At 46.1% G+C, this 19,689-nt stretch overlaps 2 protein-coding genes across 8 annotated transcripts in view; one reads left to right on the top strand and one right to left on the bottom strand.

Annotated features, from left to right (window-relative positions):
* Ncoa6 (nuclear receptor coactivator 6) overlaps positions 1 to 10,384 on the top strand; it is an 86,390-nt gene extending 76,006 nt beyond the window's left edge. For 5 of the 6 annotated variants that reach the window (XM_052725660.1, XM_052725659.1, XM_052725664.1 and 2 more), the window contains 2 exons: positions 2,728 to 2,876; positions 9,832 to 10,384. In XM_052725660.1, the coding sequence (XP_052581620.1) occupies positions 2,728 to 2,876; positions 9,832 to 9,875 (193 nt within the window). In that variant the 3' untranslated portion in view covers positions 9,876 to 10,384. The remainder of the gene's footprint in view (positions 1 to 2,727; positions 2,877 to 9,831) is intronic. The other variant, XM_052725661.1, reaches the window with a different exon arrangement.
* Positions 10,385 to 11,464: 1,080 nt separating this feature from the next.
* Positions 11,465 to 19,420, bottom strand: Tp53inp2 (tumor protein p53 inducible nuclear protein 2). Of its 2 annotated transcripts, none has more exons than XM_052725665.1 (4): positions 19,306 to 19,420; positions 15,924 to 16,098; positions 15,220 to 15,508; positions 11,465 to 14,809 (listed from the first exon to the last, which is right to left on the bottom strand). In XM_052725665.1, the coding sequence occupies exons 2-4, from the start codon at positions 16,045 to 16,047 to the stop codon at positions 14,557 to 14,559; spliced, it is 666 nt and encodes a 221-aa protein (XP_052581625.1). In that variant the 5' UTR covers positions 16,048 to 16,098; positions 19,306 to 19,420; the 3' UTR covers positions 11,465 to 14,556. The 2 variants fall into 2 exon arrangements, with proteins under 2 accessions (XP_052581625.1, XP_052581626.1); XM_052725666.1 differs by having other exon boundaries at positions 15,220 to 15,388.
* Positions 19,421 to 19,689: the final 269 nt, after the last annotated feature.

Here is a 19,689-nt window from a genome sequence, read left to right as displayed (position 1 = left end):
CTCATAGGTATCTGTTTGCAGAGCTGCCTATACAGTGACCACACAAACACAAGGGTCGTGTTGCTGTGGCTGTTTTGTTTTGACAAGAGAAAGGGGTTCCACCATTAGGGATTGTCCTCAGAAAATTGGCCTATTTTCTGGGCTCAAACAGAAAATTATCTTAGAACCCCTAGAAGGAGATGTCAACCTCTTTACTTGTAATTCCACCCTAGCTCCAGTTTGGCCTCTCTGACTTTGCTTGGTTTTTGGTGTGATTTGGGATAGCTATTTTATATAAAGCCAAGGTAATGAATGAACAGTTATGGCTCAGTTCCCAACCATAGTGTTACAAGCAAAGAGTCATCTGGCAGGAGTGAACAGTAGAATAGTGATAGTTGATGGTCACACCATGATTTATACCTTTGAGGAGCTCATGGTCTCATGAAAGGCACAAGATATTAAAATAGAACATCCAGAGCTGGAGAGAATGCTCAGCAGCTAAGGGCACTGACTGCCCTTCCAGAGGACCTGGATTCAATTTCCAGCACATGGTGACTCACAACTGTCTGTAACTCCAGTTCTAGAAGATCCAACATCCTGTTCTGTCCTCCAAGTTCACTGCACGTACATGTGCATAGGCATACACACAGGCAAAATACCCATACACATAAATAAATAAATCTTTAAAAACCTCATATAATAGAACACTCAATGGATTCTTTGGAAGATCATATATATAGACTGTGAACTAAAGAGAAGAAAAGGCAAGTCCATGGGGAGAGAGAGGCATGGAAATCTTCCCAGGAGAAGCAGGCTTTAACTTGTTTTGTTGCATTACATTTCAGTTCTATGCCTTGCAATCAAATTTAATCAGATTTTTTAAATGATCTTAATAACCATTTTTGAACCATGGATATGGTAAAAAGTTTTTAAAAGAAATTTCCAGATACATATCAGAATTAAATCTGGGTATAGTTGCACATGCCTGTAATCCTAGCACTTGAGAGGTACAGGCCAGAGAATCAAGAGTTCAAGGTCCGTCGGGCAGCAAGGGCACACACCTTTAATCCCAGCACCTGGGAGACAGAGCCAGGTGGATCTCTCTGAGTTCGAGGCCAGCCTGATCTACAGAGCGAGATCCAGGGCAGGCACCAAAACTATACAGAGAAACCCTGTCTCAAAAAACCAAAAAAAAAGAAAAAAAATTCAAGGTCATCCCTAGCTATGTATTAAGTTTGAAGCTAGACTACACGAGACTTTGTCTTTAAGAAAGAAAAGAAAGGCCGGGCGGTGGTGTCACACGCCTTTAATCCCAGCACTCGGGAGGCAGAGCCAGGCGGATCTCTGTGAGTTCGAGGCCAGCCTGGACTACCAAGTGAGTTCCAGGAAAGGCGCAAAGCTACACAGAGAAACCCTGTCTAAAAAAAAAAAAAAAAAAAAAAAAAAAATCTCAGCTATGCATTACATGTTGTACCTTATGTAGAATTTTAAGAGTTTTCTATTTAGAAAACACAACCAGATAAAGAGGATGACACCAAGTTTTTCCACCTCAACATTACTGACTTCTGGATCAGATAATTATTATAAGAGGCTGCCTTTGTATCATAGAATGTTTACCCAAAGATGCCAGTGGGACGCTTCCCAACTACAACAATCAAAAAAATGTGTCCAAAGCTGGGAATATATCTTACTGTTCACAAAGACTCCTTATTGAGAGTCTTTGGATTGCACAATTTATACTCTATCAGAAGTATATGAAAATGTTTTGTCCCTGTGTCTTTAATAACAGTATTACCAGTTTTTAATATTTGCCTGCTAAATGCCAGGGTTGGAGTTGGGGTGTTCAGCATATCTGCAGTGGATGATGACTGTATTCCCCTTACTTAGATAATGTACTATTCCATTATCTAATACCAATATATGCTCAAATTTGCCTAGTAACCCCCCCAAATAATAATTTCTTTTTGAAACAGGGTCTCTCTATATAGCTCTGGCTGTACCAGAACTCACTATGTAGACCAAGCTGGCCTCTAACTAATGGAGATCAACCTGCCTCTGCCCCTCAAATGTTGGAATTAAGGGTGTGCACCACCATATCTCTAGATTTTAGATACTGTTTTGGGGTAGTAGAAATTTTCAAACATCTATTAAAAACATTTTATAGCTGAAGTTTCACAAATAATGTTTAAAGGGATGTATTATTTATTGCCTTAGGAAAATAAGTGAGGGTTTTTAGAGGAGCTGTTTCAGTTCTTTATGTCTCTCACTTGCTTTTCCATAATCCTACCAGCACTGTGCTTTCTTTTCTTTTCTTTTTTTGGTTTTTCGAGACAGGGTTTCTCTGTGTCTCTCTGGCTGTCCTGGAACTCTCTCTGTAGACCAAGTTGGCCTTGAACTCACAGAGATTTACTTGCCTCTGCCTCCTGAGTGCTGGGATTAAAGGCGTGTGCCACCGCCACTTGGCCTATTTTATTTTTCTAATGTAACAAACTAGACTCACTTTTAAGTTCTCAACAGCATTGTCCCATTCTATCTGTAATGACAGATTTGTTTTGTTTTTGTTGTTTTCAGTGCTGGGGATCAAACCCAGAACTTGTACATGCTAGATAGACTAAGCTGTGTATCCCTGGCCCTGACTAGCTGCTAATTACCTTCAACTTTATGAATGAAACTGTACTTAAGGTGTGTCCCTTTTATGTGTCTTGATGCCCTTAACCTTCTTGGAAACTTGGTACTTCCCTCTGTCAGCAGTGAGCCAAAAGAGATAGTTGAGAAGTCCAAAACCCCGAGCCGAAGAAACTCTCGAACTGAGGAGCCAACTGTGGCTTCTGAGAGCGTGGAAAATGGACATCGAAAACGATCCTCTCGGCCTGCTTCAGCCTCCAGCTCTACAAAAGGTTAGCAGTGGGGCTTATGCTTTGAGGGCGGGGCGGGGCAGGGGGGAGTAAAAGCTAGGGTCCTCATGACAGCAGCAGGGACTTGAGCCTCTACCCTCCTCCTCTTAGGTCAGTCTACTTTCTCGGGCTTCGCCTTCTCTTCCTTGTCAGTCCATTAGTACCGTGGTTCCTGTCTGTGTACACAAGAGCAGTGACCGTTCTGGAAGAACGAGGAACTGGGGCTCGTCTCATTTTAAACTCATGTTTGCACCTAAGTGTGCCAGCACACACCTGTAATTGTGGCACTCGTGAGGTGGAGGTGAGAGTTTAAGGGTCCTTAGCTACATAGGGAGTTTGAGGTAGTCACATGAGGTCCTGTGTCAAAAACATGCACACACACACGAGAAGGCTCATGATCACTCACTTGAGTTAAATCCTGAGTATGACCCGGCTTCTTTTTTGGAAGTCAAGTCCCTTTTTCTACATACTGTCTACTCCTTTACCTCCTTTGTAACAGGGTCTTCTTATGTAGCCATGTTGTCCTTAACTCTCAAACCTGTGCCTCAGCCTCCTGAGTGCTGGGATTAGAGCATTCACTATTACACGTGACTTCTCCATACTTTTTAAACCTCTATCCCAACGTTCTCTGCTCTATCTTGGTAGGGGCTCTCACATCTTCTTAGAAAAAATAGAACTCTCTATTTACACTACCAAGATACTAATCTAAGCAGACTACTAAGACAGAGCAGTGACTCCTCTTCCACTTGAAGCCAAGTACCTCCATCTGTGCCCCATAATAACTCCTTTTATGACCTCAGCTTTACATCACCAGTTTTCTCTGTGAAAACTGTCTCTAATTTGGGAAGGGGAGATTGTTTTGCGACAGAATCTCACTCTGTAGCCCAGGTTGTCCCTGAATTTGTTTGACAGTCCTTCTTCCTTAGCCTCCCAAGTCCTGAGATTATAGGCATGGGCCATCCATCTAAGCTACTGTTCTTTTCTTTTTTTCTTCTCCTGTGTTGGGGACTGAACCCATGGCCTAATGGATGCAAGGCAAGGATTCTACCAACTGAGCTAAATCCCCCAACCCTACTGTTTATTTTTTTTTAATTAATTGTTCTTGACTTCTGTGATCCAGAACTTCTTAGTCATGTTCTGCTACCTCTCTGGAAACTCCTTAGTTTTCATAGATGCTGGCCTTACAGTTCAGTCTTGAAAGGTAGGCCTAATGGCACATGTCTGTAATCCCAGCCCTTAGGAGGCAGAGGAAAGATGACCAGTAGTTTAATTTCATCCTCAGCTACAGAGCAAGCTTGAGGCCAGCCTGGGCTACAGGACATTCTTTCTCAAAAAACAAACAAAACCCCTCCCATTAGAAGGGCAGATTCTGGTGCACTGACATCAGACACTGATAGGAGGACTCAGCTGTCGCTGGCAAGGAGTCCCTAGAAGTAAGCCACGGGCCTACCAGTTATACATAGATAAGACAGAGGCCTTAAATGTAACACCACTTGGCGTGGAGGCATGTATAATGTCGGGTACCTGAATCGTAGAAATATCTTACTGCAGAATCAATACATCTTAAAAGTTTTGAATGGGGAGCTGGAGAAATGGCTCAGTGGTTAAGACCACTGACTGTTCTTCCAGAGGACCCAGGTTTGATTCCCAGCACCCACATGGCAGCTCTGTAACTCCAGTCCCAGGAGATCTAATACCCTCTTCTGGCTTACATGGATACTGCATGAATGTGGTACACAGACATACATGCAATCAAAACATCCATACACATACAATTGTTAACAAAAGTCTGGGAGTGTGGATCAGTGATAGAGCACTTGCTTCTAGATTCTCATTATGTTGGGTGCTAGAAATAGTAACATTTGGAGGGAGTACAAATTGAACCACGAAAGATAAAAATGACCTGATCTTTTCAGACATATTTAATGTCTGAAATGGAAAATGACTGTTCTCTATAGTCCAGAATAGTTGTTCCCCAACCCCTCCAGAGGATGTGGTAGAGACTTCAAAATCTGATGAAAGAAAAAGGAAATTTTATTTTATATTTGGGTTTTGTTTGTTTGTTGTTTGAGACAGGACCTCACTATGTATCTCTAGCTGGCCTGAAACTTGCTATATATAGACCAAGGTAACCACAAACTCACAGAGATCCACCTGCCTCCCTCTGCCTCCCAAGTGCTAGGATTAAAAGCATGTGTCACAATACTGGAAAGAAAAAGAAAATTTTAGCCAGGCATTTTGGTACATACTTGTAATCCCAACACTTAGGAGGCTGAGGCAGAAAGATCATACATTCAAGGCCTGACTGGGTCATAGGACAAGTTCTAGGTCAACCTGGACTACATAGGGAGACTCCATTTCCAAAAACAAACATTTTATATCTTATGATAATATAAAGATACACCATTCATCATCCACCAGTCTTCAAAGATTTTTTTCACTTTCTAACCTAAGTCATTTGTTTACTTAAATAGTTAATGCATTAAAGATAACCTCAAAGAACACCAAATGTGTTAATATCTTATTAAGGAGTAAACATGAAGCCACTTCCTCTTGGATTAATTTGACCAAGAGTGAGCCCAAATTTGAATTCTCTACTTTGTCTCCCTGTGTCTTTTGTCTGTCTGTATCTCTGGCATATCCGTAATCAGTCTGCTGTGTGAGTCTGAATCTGTGCCCCAGTAGTTGTCCTTGTCCCTAACAAAGGACTTTGCTCTGTATCTATTGAAAAGCACAGGAAACATGGCATGGGAAAGGAACGAGGTTCTTTACACAAGTCTTTCATGGGTTTTTACCAGGGAAGAAGTCATCTAACTTCCTGACTGCACCTAACTACATAGCACTCCACACAGCAGACAGACATTGTCAACCTATAGCCACATGTTTGCAACATTTATGGTGGGTATTTATTTTAAGGTTGTTTTCAGCAAATGATTACCACACCATGAACATACACACATATTCTGGACCAAGGGCACAGAAGAGTACATAATTTAAGATTAAAGCTATGCAATTATCTTAGATTGTAAAAGCTGATTTCGTGGGAAATCCAAGGCATAGTAAGGTGAGTTACATTGTTTTCTTTTCTTTCTTTCTTTCTTTTTTTTTTTTAATTTTTTTTTTTTATTTTGGTTTTCCAAGACAGGGTTTCTCTGTGTAGCCCTAGCTGTCTTGAAACTTGCTCTGTAGACCAGGCTGGCCTTAAACTCAGAGATCCACCTGCCTCTGCCTCCTTAGTGCTGGATTAAAGGCGTGCGCCACCACTGACTAACTGGTTACATTGTTTTCTTAAAGGCAAGTTAAATATGCTGAGTACACAGTAAGGTAGTAAGTAGAGCACGCCTTTAATCCCAGCACTCGGGAGGCAGAGGCAGGCGGATCTCTGTGAGTTCAAGGCCAGCCTGGGCTACCAAACTAGTTCCAGGACAGCTAGGGCTACACAGAGAAACCCTGTCTCAAAAAACCTAAATAAATAAATAGTCTTAAATGGCTTCAAGTGATATTACTAACGTTGCTGTAAGGTCCGCCAAAAGTTTCAGTCTTGTGAGGGGGAGCTAAAAGATATTTTTATAAAAATATATCACCACCTTTACTGAGAGCCTCATACATTAGTTTGTACTCAAAGGCAGTTTTCTAATTTGTTGACTTGGCAATAAAAAGAGGTGGAGCCTGACATTGCTCACTCTCCTCTACCACCTCATTTTCCAGCCACGTCTGTCCGAGTCTCAGATACATCGTTTGTTTTTTTTGTTTTTTTTTTTTTTTGAGGTAGGGTCTTTTTTTGTAGTCCTGGCTGTTCTGGAACTTACTACATAGACCATACAGCCCTCAAACTCAGAGAAATCCTCCTGCCTTTGCCTAAGTGCTAGGATTAAAGATGTGCACCACCTCACCCAGCCACCATTTGATTCTTTGTACATGAGGGGAGATGTTTCTAAAGTTGACCTAATTGATAGATTTTTTTTTATTTTTTTCATTTTCATATATGTATATATATATTCTTTGAGGTATGTACACGTGTGTGTGCATACATATGGAAGCCAAATGTCAATATTGGTATCAGCCACTCTCCACCTTATTTTTTTTGAATAGTTTATTTTTATTTCATGAACATTTGTGTTTTACCTGCACATATGTCTGTGTGAAGGTGTTGGATCCCCTGAAACTGGAGTTATAGGCAGTTATGAGCTGCCATGTGGTTGCTGGGAATTGAACCTGGGTCCTCTGGAAGAGCAGCTTGTGTTCTTAACTGCTGAGCCATCTCTCCAGCCCCTCCATCTTATTTTCTTGAGACAGTGTTCTCTCAATGAACTTGGACCTTGCTAATTGTTCCTGACTAGCTGGCCAGCAAGCTCCAGGGATTACACGCACGCACTGCTGCCCTGGCTTTTCACATGGGTGCTGGGGTCTAACTCAGCGTCTCACGCTTGCCAGCCAGCTCCTCACCATGGAGACACCTTCCCAGCCCAAGTCCTTTTCTAAGGATGAGCAGTGTCAAGGCTCTGTATATTTTCACTCCAAACAACAAGCTTGCTGTGGTGAAAATGAAACGAGGTTTGGACATGAAGAGTTGATATAGGGACAGGAGAGTGGCCCTGCCTGTAATCCCAGCACTTGAGGGGCTGAGGGAAGAGGATGGACCACAAATTTGAGGCTAGCCTGCACTAGTAGTAAGTTCCATGCAGCCTGGACTGCAGAGTGACCTTGTATAAATTAATAAATAGTTGATTATGAGGAGTTGTGTGTGCTGTGTGAAACTCAGTTCTTTTATATAAATTAAAATAAAGAACACCATTATTAAAGTCCTTCTTAGTTTGTAAATATTTGGGGATACTCTCCCACAAGGCACGAGCAATATGACCACCTAATAAGAAAACATACTGGAGTTGTCACTAACAGAAGCCTGGAATTACTTCATTGGTTCCTCTTAGAAAATCATACAGGCCTCTGTGACAATGACCAGAGGTCACAGCAGTAAAATTTTTGCTTTTCTCATCTGTTTCTGGTGACCTGGGTTCTCAAAATATTTAAAAGGAAAGAAACACAGTTTTGCTTAGAACACTGAACCTGGTAATGTAGCGTCAGAAAATTCATTCCATCCAGAAATAGTTGAATCTGAATCATCTTTTGAACTAATGTATGAGAAACAATTGTTTACTTCGATAAAGATATTCAAAACATTGTTTGGGTTTGGAGTTTGCTTTTGTTATCTATAACATCTCATATAGCCCCAAGGCTGTCCTCAAGACCCTGTATATACCAAAGATGACCCCTTGCCTGTACCTTACAAGTACTGAGGGGCAGGTGTAATTACAAGGCCTGTGCCACAATACCGAGATAAAATACTATTTTGTATTGAAGCTAAAATATCATGTAGCAGCATGAAAAATGAGTCAATACAATGAATTAGATTTTATCTTTTTTTGTCTGTGTTTTGTTTTGTTTTGTTTTTTGTTTTTCAAGACAGGGTTTCTCCGTGTAGTTTTGGTGCCTGGATCTGTAGACCAGGCTGGCCTCCAACTCACAGAGATCCTCCTGGCTCTGCCTCCTGAGTGCTGGGATTTAAAGGCGTGCGCCACCACCGCCCATCTGAATTAGATTTTAAAGAAACATGTACATTTGCAGAGCTTCAGTACTACTGTACTCTGCCATAGAAGACTGGAAAAATTGTGAATAAAGATGATTAAAATCTGAGGTAAGAGTCGCTTGACTTAGGACACTGATATATGTAAGGGAAGTTAGAGAATTAAAATCTGAGGTAAGAGTCGCTTGACTTAGGACGTTGATATATGTAAGGGAGGTTAGAGAATTAGAATCTGAGGTAAGAGTCGCTTGACTTAGGACGTTGATATATGTAAGGGAGGTTAGAGAATTAGAATCTGAGGTAAGAGTCGCTTGACTTAGGACGTTGATATATGTAAGGGAGGTTAGAGAATTAGAGCAGCCTTTCCCTTTGTGTCACGGTCACTGTGATAAGTCACTCATTGCCACCTCTGCAGCCTTCGGGTTCAGGGACGGTGTTAGCTGTTCTGAAATGCTTCCATGTGTGTATGTGCCAATGGCTTGTTTGGGGGGAGGGGGGTGTGGTACTTGAGATTGAGTTCTGCTGATAGAGCTGTGTAACCCCAGCCCTCCAAAGCATCGATATACGTGGGCCACAATAGCCCTTGACTGAGATCCATGTCGTGTAGTCTAGAGACTTTAGCTGTAGCATAACAAGACAAGTTCTTTACTGCAGAATAATGGCTTGGCTACAAGAGAGCCAAAGACTGGTTTCTGGTGCAATTCACTCACTCGCTGACTACTCACCAAAAGCACTGTTAGTGTGTCTATAACTTCACTGAGTGATGGGAATTGGTGAGGGAGATTGTGAAGTTCATTGTACAGCTTGTAAGGGATCAGGTAGTTGGAGGCAGGGTAGAGATAAAGCAGGTGAAAGTGCTTGCTACACAACCCTTGAACCAGCGGGAGTGAAGAACTGACTCCCAAGTTGCCCTCTGACCTCCACATGCCAAGGCATACACACACAAACATATAATAAAGGCTTTCCCTACCATAGCACTGCCAATCTTTCTAGCCAGGTGCATCTTCTCTTCCTTTTATCGTGTGTGTGTACACACACGTGTATGTGTGCGAATGTGCGTGCCAGTTGGTTCTCTTGCCTCCATGTGGAGTCCAGGGATTGAACTCGGGTTGTCAGATTTGGTAGCCGGTGCTTTTACCCACTGAGCCACTTGCTAGTCTTCATCCCGTGTCCCCAATTGGCAGGTCCTGATAGACAAGGACACACTCTTTTACCACGTAAGTCAGCAGACAGAGCCTGTGACTGCTTTCAAACCATGTGTCCCTTAAAGGGATTTAGAGCCTCATGGGGCTCCACTATGCCAATTCTAGACAGTGTGGACGCCTAAAGGGCGCTGCTACCTTCGTTGACCATGTCCTTACTTTTCCCCAACAGATATAACTGGTGCAGTGCAATCCAAGCGAAGAAAATCCAAGTAAGCAAGCTGGAAGATGACTTGATACTTGTAAATGTGTGTGAATTTTACAAAGAGCAATTTTCAGCTGTGACTTTTTAAATCTATTTCTGTACAGTTAGTCATTTTAATAACTCAGTCCTTTTCCTAGTCCCTGAAACCTGTCTCATAAAGTGTAACGGGGAGCAGCCCTTTTGGTGTTGCAAAATGAAGTTCAAGGCTTCTAAAATGTTGCCATGTATTGAAAGGAGCTAATGCCATTATAAATGTTATTAGTTTCACATTTCTTAAGCAGCCTAGAGTACAGGGTGAGCATTTGTAGATCTTCTAATGATGTATTGTGCTGTGGAAGTACTGTGTGTGAATAGCAGTAGTGGGGCAAAAAGCAATCTTGTCATTTGGAAATGTAAATAATTTTATTATATAGTGTTTTGGATGTATTTGTTGTAGAAACGGACCAGTGAATAAAGAGAATCTAAGGGTTTGTACAATGTGAAATATTGAACGTGTTAAATAAATGTCTTTGTCATAGAACTTAAAAGTATGTTATTGGGAAGGGTAAGCAAGATTTTCTTTTTGGTTACAGATAAGTAGACACAACCTTTTTTGTAACTCAGACACTTCCCACCTGAAATACCCACCCAGCAAGATGAGGAAAATGTATCCACTTGCTCCCCCAACTCATTTTTGGCTTTGAACAAACCAGAACTGTTTTAACAACATACTGGAGATTTCATATATATGTGTGTGTATATACATATATATGAGAATGTGTGTATGTATAGTGCATATATGCATATATATGTGTGTAGATGCATGTGTGTCTAATTTTATTTGTTTGCAAATAATCACCAAGTATGGTGCCACACACTTGTAATCATAGTGCTTGGGAAGTAGAGGCATTAGAATCACAAGTTAGCCAAGCAGTGGTGGCGCACGCCTTTAATCCCAGCACTCTGGAGGCAGAGGCAGGCGGATCTCTGTGAGTTTGAGGACAGCCTGGGCTATGAAGTGAGTTCCAGGACAGCCTGTGAGTGAGTTTCCAGAACCCTGTCTGGAAAAAACAAAAAGAATCATGAGTTCAAGGTCATCTTCAGCTACATAGAGTTTGAGACCAGGATGGGCTACATAAGACCTTGTCTCAGAAAGTAGAATCAACCTTTCATCAAAGGCACCCGGGACTTTTAGAGGCAAGAGGCTGTCCGCAGCATAGATAGCACTTCCCCCACCTCATGCCTGTGCTGCTCTATTCAGATGTGCTCAGACTGGCCAGCCAGATTGTCTTAGCGTAGCTGTGCAGTTAAATGGGCAGCTCCTCCTCGTGGCTCTAATCCAGTGCCTGGGACTAAAGAATGACCCAGTGTCTCCAACTGGGCTTCCATTCTCATTCCTGTATTTCAGATATCTTCATATATGTGTCTTACAAGGATCTTGTAAAAATAGCTTATGAGTCAGACCCTATATTGTCTCTTTCCAGAGAACTTACTTACCCTCTTCCTCTCTTGTATGACAAATCAGAGCCAAAGCCAGTCTACTAATAATACCCTCTGCTTTGACTATACTTGAGATTATAGTGTTTCCTATACTTTAGCTCAACTCAGGCAGAAAGCATAATGTGCTTTAAATAGATTTTTATTTGTTTATATTATTTTTTCTCCCATACAGGAATAGCATTACAATCTAACATTCAGAATCCTGTTACACACATACACAGGCATGCCACATGACCAGGTCGAGGTGGTTGTGTCCTTGAGTCTGTCGACACATCACAACATGGTCAGTCAAAGATTTTTCATTTCAGCCAGTCTCAACACAAACACCCAACAAAGATGCACTCAACTTGTTGGTTCCATTTGGAACTAGGTGGTAGGATAAGAAGTTATTAGAGCAGGCTGTGGTTTGTCTGCATTCAGTCCCCTCACACAAAGCTACATGGATCTTGAAAGCCGCCCAGGAGCTCTGGTAGGGTCCTTGTTGCACCTAAGACATTATAGGTCACAGCAAGTTGATCAGAGGGTTCCAGGCTGGGGAGCAGGCATACTCCAAAACAGCACCAAACTGCACTCACACACACAGTGCCCTACTGGGGCTAGACTGGCAAAGGTTAGAAAGTGACACCAGCTCAAGAGAACCACTCAGACTTATTGGAGAAAGCTGGAAATTGCCCTTTGATGTAACTGAGACTCACTCTAGAAACAGGTCCCTCTGACATCCTTAGTTTTGGCAAAGTGCTGGTAGTATTGACATTAATACAAACTGGTACAAATTTCTCCAGGGTCTCTGAAATCATCACTCAAGACAGACTCTCTAACCTCCTCCCGTCTAGGGTTGCATAGGACTTTGTGAATTCTGGTTCCCTTGTGTATTCAAGTTCTGTGGTTTAAGAAAAAAATCCTGAAGCATGCTCAAGGTGAAAGGCACATACACAGTCAATACAGTATGACAGGGGCTGATGCTTCAGGAGTCAGACTAGCAGGAGACTGAGAAATCTATACACAATTAAAATATTGCCACACTCAAATGCTACAGAATCTATAGGAAAGTACAAAAGAAAAATAAGCCTTGCAACCAGTCAGATGAGAGATTGGAGGGTTCTAGAACTACAGGAGCTTCTAGAAATACAGGTCAGGAGTGAGGCCTTTTGAAATTTGAGCCAAATGCCCTATCAAACTTCCCACGGCAGCAGGATCATGGGCACTTGCCTAGGACTGAGCCTAGGCCCCCATCTGGATCATGGGCACTTGCCCAGGACTGAGCCTAGGTCACCATCTGGCAGTGAGGATTAGATAAGAAGGGCTGGAGGGAGTTTCAGCTCTTGGAAGTGCTGAAGATCCTAAGCTGGCTGGGAAGTGACCTTAGGATAGCAGGAAGAGTAAGTTACTAAGTTGTAACTGAAGAACTTGGGACAGGAACAAGGTTATCAACTACTAGGGCCCTAATAAGCTGGTGTGAGGTTTTGATCTGCGTATAGTTTGCGTTTGGCTTATCCTTGAGCTAGGAGACCTTAGCCGGGCTTCCTCTGTCCCCATTGTGGGGACATCTCTCCCATCCCCACATGAAGCCTGGTGAGAAAGGATCAGAGAGGGCAGCTACTTTTACCCTCATAGGAATGCCGTTTTCTCCAACCCCGACTTGGCTCTGAGGCCTGGAAACCTGGAGTTGGAGTCAAAGGGAAGACCTGTGTTAATATGTAACAGGAAATCTAAAAGTTTTGAGGAAGGAAGAGCACACACTTAAAAAAGGACAGCTAGAAAGAATTGGAAACAACTTGGGGCATCCCAAGAGGCTGTTGCTGGTGTCTGAGCCCCACCACAAGAAGGGAGAAGCGGGCTACCCCATCCCTGTGCTCTACCCAAGAATTCCTTACTCCAGATATTTAACTAGAAAGGGAAGAGAGACCACAGAGCACTTGGAAAGGAAGAGCCCTGTGGGAGAACATTAAGAAGCCCCTTGAAGGCCCTGAACTTCTGTAAGAAAAATTTTGGGAATTGGAACAGTGAGGCTCCTGGCCTCCTACTCAGGAGTGTTTATTAGCCAGCCATATTGAGCAAAGTATGAACTATAAGGCCAGAGGCAAGATGAAGGCAGAGTTATCAGCCTAGGGATGGCTTTACCCCAAACTTGTCCTCCTTAGCATCATCCCTCTGCACTCTTGCCTTGGGGTATGTACCCTTTTTTCCCTGCCTGGAAGCCCTCTAGCCGGCGTCTCTCCTAAGCTAATTCTAGCACCTTGGGCATATGAACAAAGATGGCCAGAATGTCGGGGGCCTTACCCAGCTTCTACTCCTGGGGCGGCATGTCAAGGTAAGGTGACAAGGTACAAGCCCTTCGGACTCTAGACTCACCGGGAGGTGGGGGGTTTTACTCCTGAAGGGGGACAGATTTCAGGAAAAATCCTGGAAGGCAGGATTATAGGAAAAGGAAATGGGGCAGGCTCCAGGCTCAAGCCTAAGACCAGGGCTTAACTCCTCTGACCAAGCACAATGCCAGCTCTCATGATGCCCTGCTCCCAACTGTCTCTCAACCCATCTGTCCCTGTCTGCATCCCGATAGGCTGCCTGTTTCCTTCCATTCCCTTCACCCTATCTAACTTACAACTCACTGTCCTCCTCCACATACTTAAACTTTCCAGGCCTAAGCAGTCCAAGGAGCTCAACCCCCAGGGCGGGTGGGTGGGTGGGGATGACTGAAATCAAAACCCTGTGCCTGACACCTGACCACAGGGTTCTAAGAACAATGGCCCAGGCCTGGCAGGTTGTACCTGGTCAGGATTGGGAGGGAATTGCCAGGAACGAAAAAGGGAAGTCTTGGAAAGTAGGAGCTGAAAGGGGAAAACCATGGTGCCAGGTCATGGTGGGAGAGGCTCTTAGAAATCGGGGGCCTAGGAGGACAAAGTGAAGGAGTGAGAGACAAGAACAGGGGTCTGAAAAGGGAGAGCAGGAGTGGGGAGTGGATGGTGAGAAATCAGAAACAGGTGGGGAGGGTGGCCCGCGGTGAAAGAGGTTATCAGGTGAGTTAGAAGAAACTGAGAACTCAGGGGAGTAGAGGGCCATCATCCCACCTCAAACACTTAGGAAGGAGGGAGGTTGTGGTATCCAAATGGAGGCAGGCGGACCCTGGACACCCCTCGAGCAGCACACTGGCTGCTGCAGAGGAGGCAGATGGGGCCGGGAGTCTGCGCGGGATTGGAGGTGTCGCAAGGGCGCTCAGTAGTTGAACTGGCGCTGGCACGGCTGGTAAATGAAGCTGCCCTGGTGCTTGGGCCGCCGCGAACGACTCTCCCGAGCGCGATTCTGCCGCTGTAGCACTTTAGCACTCAAGGCGTGGCGCTCTACCCGCTGCCGGGCCCTCTGCAGCCTCCGTACCTGGCCGGCCTTCTCCAGCAACACAGCTCGAGCAGGCATCGCAGCAGCTGCGTGGTGCAGGGCCCTGGGCTCCCGGCGAGCAGGCGCCAACTCTCTGCAGGGACAGAGTACAAACGTCAGGGGGGACAGGGGGCTGGCATCTCCCACCCTGTCTCTTCGGGGCAGAGTGTATGATGCTCTCTGATGGGTACCAACTCTTCCCTCAATCCCAGTTAGAGATGTTTCTTAGACTCCAGCCCCTGAGGCAGCTAAACTAGACAGGATAGGGCCGGGGCTCCAACCGCCACTCAATACAAGCCCCATTCTGGCCTAGCAGTTCAAGCTAGTCCCAATCTTCTGAGCCAAGACTCACTCTCCCAAGCCCCACCTTAGCCACAAGACCACGCCTCTCTTCCATCAGTGATCACTGTGCCTATCCACCTGGTCCGCCTTTGTCTCAGGGACACTCACTGCCCTGCAGGCTCCTAAGCCCTAGCCCCCAGTCTCTACCCTCAATCCACTCACCCATCGCTGAGGTCCTGATCAGGCAAGGCAGCGTCAGGGTGAGGGGAAGGTGGCCCAGACTCTAGCACTATGGTACTGCCGGTGACATAAACGGACATGCTGGGATGCTCGATGAGGAGGTCCTCCAGGGGGTTGCTCTGGAGGCGGGCCGGCCCAAGACCGGGCCCCTCTGCAGTAAAACAGGCGGGAGGGGTAACAAACCAGCTCTCGTCCATCAAGGAGGGCGCGGGTGGAGGGCGGCCTGCAGGAGCCGGAGAGGCCCCAGGGTTTGGGGGAGCTGTGTAGCTATCTATAGGGTTTGGGAGTGGGGAGCCATGCGCAGGGAAGGGAGCAGCGGGGGTGGGGTGGGGCGCACACACACACACATACCGGACACAGGGGATGGGGAGAGAAAGGGCATCGTTAGTCAGACCTGTAGCCCTGTCCATCGTGCCCAGAGAGCACCTGAGGGCCAGGGTCCTTACCCTGCCGACCTAGGGGGTCCCAGGTGTACGCCCCAACAAATGAGGAGACAGGGCTTTCAGGAGAAGGGTCTATGTCACCTCACCTCAGGGCTCACTACCTCAACTTCACTTTGCCCAGGAGGCCCAGGGGACTCCAATTCCCACATATCCCCTTCCCCTTCCACACTGCAAGGCCTCCTGTCCTTATGGTGCCTTCATAGGCTCGGGAATCAGAGTGCTTGCCCCCGAATCAGGCCTCACCCTGCAGGTCAATGATGAGCCAGCCGTCCACTTCATCCTCCTCTGAGACGAAGGCCTCGGGACAGTTGGAGTCTTCAGGAGGCGAAGGAGTGCTGAAGAAAAGGCTGGTGAAGCGCTGGAACATGGTCAGCGGGTGAAGCAACCTCAAGGGGGCGCCCTATGGCAGTGCAAAAGCCTGGGAAGCATAGAAAGACATTAGAACCACAGGCTGAAGCCTACCCTTGGGTGCCTGGGGAACAGAGGGCTCCAGCCCCCCAGCACCCAGAGCAGTGATAATGAAGAAACATGCCTCTTGTGTGTGCCTCTCTGCACTCAGTAGGCTTTCCAGTGTGAATTTAGGAAACTGTTGTGTCTTTGTTTTCTTATCTGTCAAACAACAGCAGTAACACCCTAATAAAAAATTAAATGAGCTAAACACTTATAACGTGTTCAGAACAGGGCCTGGGCACACAGTAAGCATCCAATAAGTCAATAAACTTGCCATTACTACAGGTTACTTTGGGGATATGGAAGAAGTGATATCTGTGACCAAGCTTTGCCAGGGAAGGTCTCTAGAGGATGAAACAGCCAAGTTGGGCTTTGAAAAGTAAACAGGAAATTTCCATTGAGGGAAGAAACTGCCCTTACTATTGTCATCATAAAATTAACACTCATGTGCCAGGTACTATACTAAGCAACTTCATCTATTTTACCTTATGTAGTCCTCACAACAAAACATAGAACCAGAACAAGGTATGAAGGTGCAAGCCTGTAGTCTTAGTACTTGGGAGCTAGAGACAAGAGGATCAAAAAGTTCAAAGTCAGACATGATGCGCTGCATCTGCCATCCTAGCAAGGTGGAGGCAAGAGGATCAGGCATTCAAGTCCTGCTTTGGCTACAGAGTGAGTTTAAGGCCAATCTGAGCTACATTGGGTCCCTACCTAAAAAAAATAAACAGTCCTTGGCTATATGAGATCCTGTCAAAAGGAACAGAAAGGGAGGGGGAGAGAGAATAACTACTCTTTTTTTCTGGTAAAGAGAGAAAACAAGGCTTGGAGAGGTAAGTCCAAAGTCTCACAGCTAGTAAAAGACACAGGTAGTATTTGACTCCAAACAGCTAGTGGCATCCATAATCACTACAGTCCATTCCTGTCTTTTCTGGGTGTCTGCCTAGATTAGACATGTTAAACTTGGTAACTAGGGCTGTGTCTAGGTGTATTTTTATAGGAAAAAAAATGATCTTGGATTTCAGCAAGATTTTCTAAGCAGCAATCTTTGACCCCAGAGACCAAGAATAGTTATAAGGACCCTGTGTGGTTTGAAAAGTGCTAGGTAATAGGAACCTCATAGTTCTTGCTACAATCTCACCATGGGATTGGGCAACCCACAGATATGTATTCCAGATGAGGTGTAAGATCCTATGTCCACAGGTCCTTCCGACTCTAACCCCCTTCCCCCAGACTCTTGTCCAAGGACAGCCATCTCTGGCCAAACAAAGAATATTGGGTCGCCTGGCCCTTGTAAAACAACCTGTCAGTGGTAGATGGTGATGGAAAAAGGAAGCAGTCAGATCCAAGGAGCCCTTAAGGATAAATGCAAGGGTTGAACCGAGATCCAAGCCTTCAGACAGTGCTTCCCTGGACCAAGACAAGGAAGAAGTCTCCTGTTCTAGGAATGGAGACCTTGAAGTGATAACATTAATCTATCCAAAAAGCTACAGCTTAGTGGTGGTGGGGCAGTGCAGAACATATATAATCAGAAGAGAGACTGTCGAAGAATATAAGGATGCACAGGAGACAGGGAGATCAGACAGGTGCCTTGATACAGCCATCAGCCTTCTGCCTTTCCAGAGAGAGATGCGGAGATCTGGCATTGAGCTTTAACATGCATTTCCCAGAGTTCCCACTGCATCAGACCCTGCAATGAGCCTCAACTCTTGACATGTTGAGTGAGGTAAGAGAGGCTCAGAAGAGAAGCTCCCTGGCGGAGATCATACAGGAGTCAGTGACAGCCGGGAGAGATGGCAGCAACCAGCCAGCTGTGGCTGTCCACCTCTCTCCCCTTGACCACTAGGAGAGCCTCCCGGGTTTTCTTTCCTAGCCTGCTGGCTTCCTGGTTCTCAGATTCCTGGCTCCGCTCCAAGAAGAACCTTCCCTTAATACTACAGCAGCTGTGCCCAGAATAGCACTTGAGCCCTAAGCCACCCCTAGACCAGGCCATTCCTGAACAAACCCCAGTCTGGGAAGAGGCTCCAGATCCAGCCTCCATATCTACTCACTTGGAAAGTAAGAAACATTCTTTCTGCTGCATAAACTCTGCAATCACCAGTGCTAGGGAAGGTCTGGGTTCCTCTTAGCTGACAGCTTGGCTCTACAAGGTGATGAGAGGCTAATAGAGGGAACTCCCAACTCATTCTCAACATCTGCCCTGGAGACACCTGGAGGCAGGCAACTAGTGACTCACCTTTCTGTGGTCAAAACAGCTGGGAGACAGCAATTTATTGGGTTCTAAGGTAGAGAGAATGCAGAGGTGGTCAGGGCCTTGAAAGGGACCCAGTCTTCAGAGATCTCCTGGGAAAATGCCCAGAATCGAGAAGACTGAAACACCCTATCAAATTGATAAGGTGCTGAGCCCAAGACAGGTTCCCCAGTAAATGGATATATAGTTTTTTATTTGAACTGAGCTTGTACTATGCATTTGCCCACAGCTAAGGAACCTGTCCTGTCACTCATTGAGTGTGACTCTAATTAGCTGAGATCTCCAGTAAGCTATGTCTCTCTGGGTCTCAGTTTCACCTTCCATGAAGTGGGGTTTAAGACCCTCAATATTTGTAGGCTGAAAATGACATCAGCTAAGACTCTGCACACATGTCGGGGATTAGAAGGATGTTATTATGTTGGGGGGCGGAGCCTGAAGACAGAGGGCATCCGCTGCCATCTGGTGTTGTCTCAGGGACCTGGAGTCTGAAGCCTCCTTCATCCACCTACCTCCCTCTCAACTTAGATCGAGCATGCCCTCCGACCCTTCTTCCTCAGGTCGCAAGAAAAAAGCAGATGAGAAGCCCGACCCCTGTCCCTAGATTAACACGGGAAACCGCCGAGTCCCCTCGGGTCCCGCTTGCCTTTCTACGTCTCTGAACCCTCGGCCGGGCTCGACACTGCGCCCACCGGGTCAGCAGAGGACAAGCACCCAAGCAAGCCTGGAAGGCGGGGCTGGCCTTGGTGACGTCTCAATGTCATATGCAAATAAGCAACGTCATGGCCCACCGGCTTGGGGCAACCAATAGGGAGCCGAGAACGCAGCTCCAGCGGCCGCCGGCGGAGACAGACAAAGAACGGGAGAGGGGGGCGCAGGGCGTGTCCTGGGGCGCCCGGAGCCCCCAGCCCCGCGATCGGGACTCACCTGGGGCGGCTGCGGCAACCGGTGCGCTGAGGTAGTTGTGCGGCCGGGCGTCCCCGGGGCGCCGGTGCTCACAGCCGGCGCCGCATACCGGGGACTGGCCGGGAGACGGCGGGGCTCGCAATCGGACGCCCGGAGCTGCTGCGGCCGCTGCGCCGGGGCTCAGGGCACAAATCCGAACGCTCCAACAGCTGATTGTGACGTCACAAAGGGGCCCGCCCGCTCGCGTCAGCGGCCGTCGGAGCGGCGGCCAATCGCAGGCGTCGAATGTCCTTTCCCCGCCCCTCCGCGGTTCGCCGGCGGGTGGCTGCAGCCCGGGATCTGCGCTCCGAACCTCGGGCTGAGTAGAGGTGACGGCCCAAATTCCCTGCCCCCAGTCACCCACAG

Source organism: Peromyscus californicus, unplaced genomic scaffold (assembly GCF_007827085.1).
Source record: "Peromyscus californicus insignis strain IS unplaced genomic scaffold, ASM782708v3 Scaffold_7__1_contigs__length_154581171, whole genome shotgun sequence".
Taxonomy (NCBI): Eukaryota; Metazoa; Chordata; class Mammalia; order Rodentia; family Cricetidae; genus Peromyscus; species Peromyscus californicus.
This window is presented reverse-complemented; position numbering and strand designations above follow the sequence as displayed.

Coding starts and splice junctions, on each gene's coding strand:
- Tp53inp2 (XM_052725665.1), bottom strand. CDS start 16,047: ATGTTCCAGCGCTTCACCAGCCTTTTCTTCAGCACTCCTTCGCCTCCT. Junction 15,509..15,923: donor GCTCATCATTGACCTGCAGG/GTGAGGCCTGAT, acceptor CAAACCCTATAG/ATAGCTACACAGCTCCCCCA. Junction 14,810..15,219: donor GATCAGGACCTCAGCGATGG/GTGAGTGGATTG, acceptor CTGTCCCTGCAG/AGAGTTGGCGCCTGCTCGCC.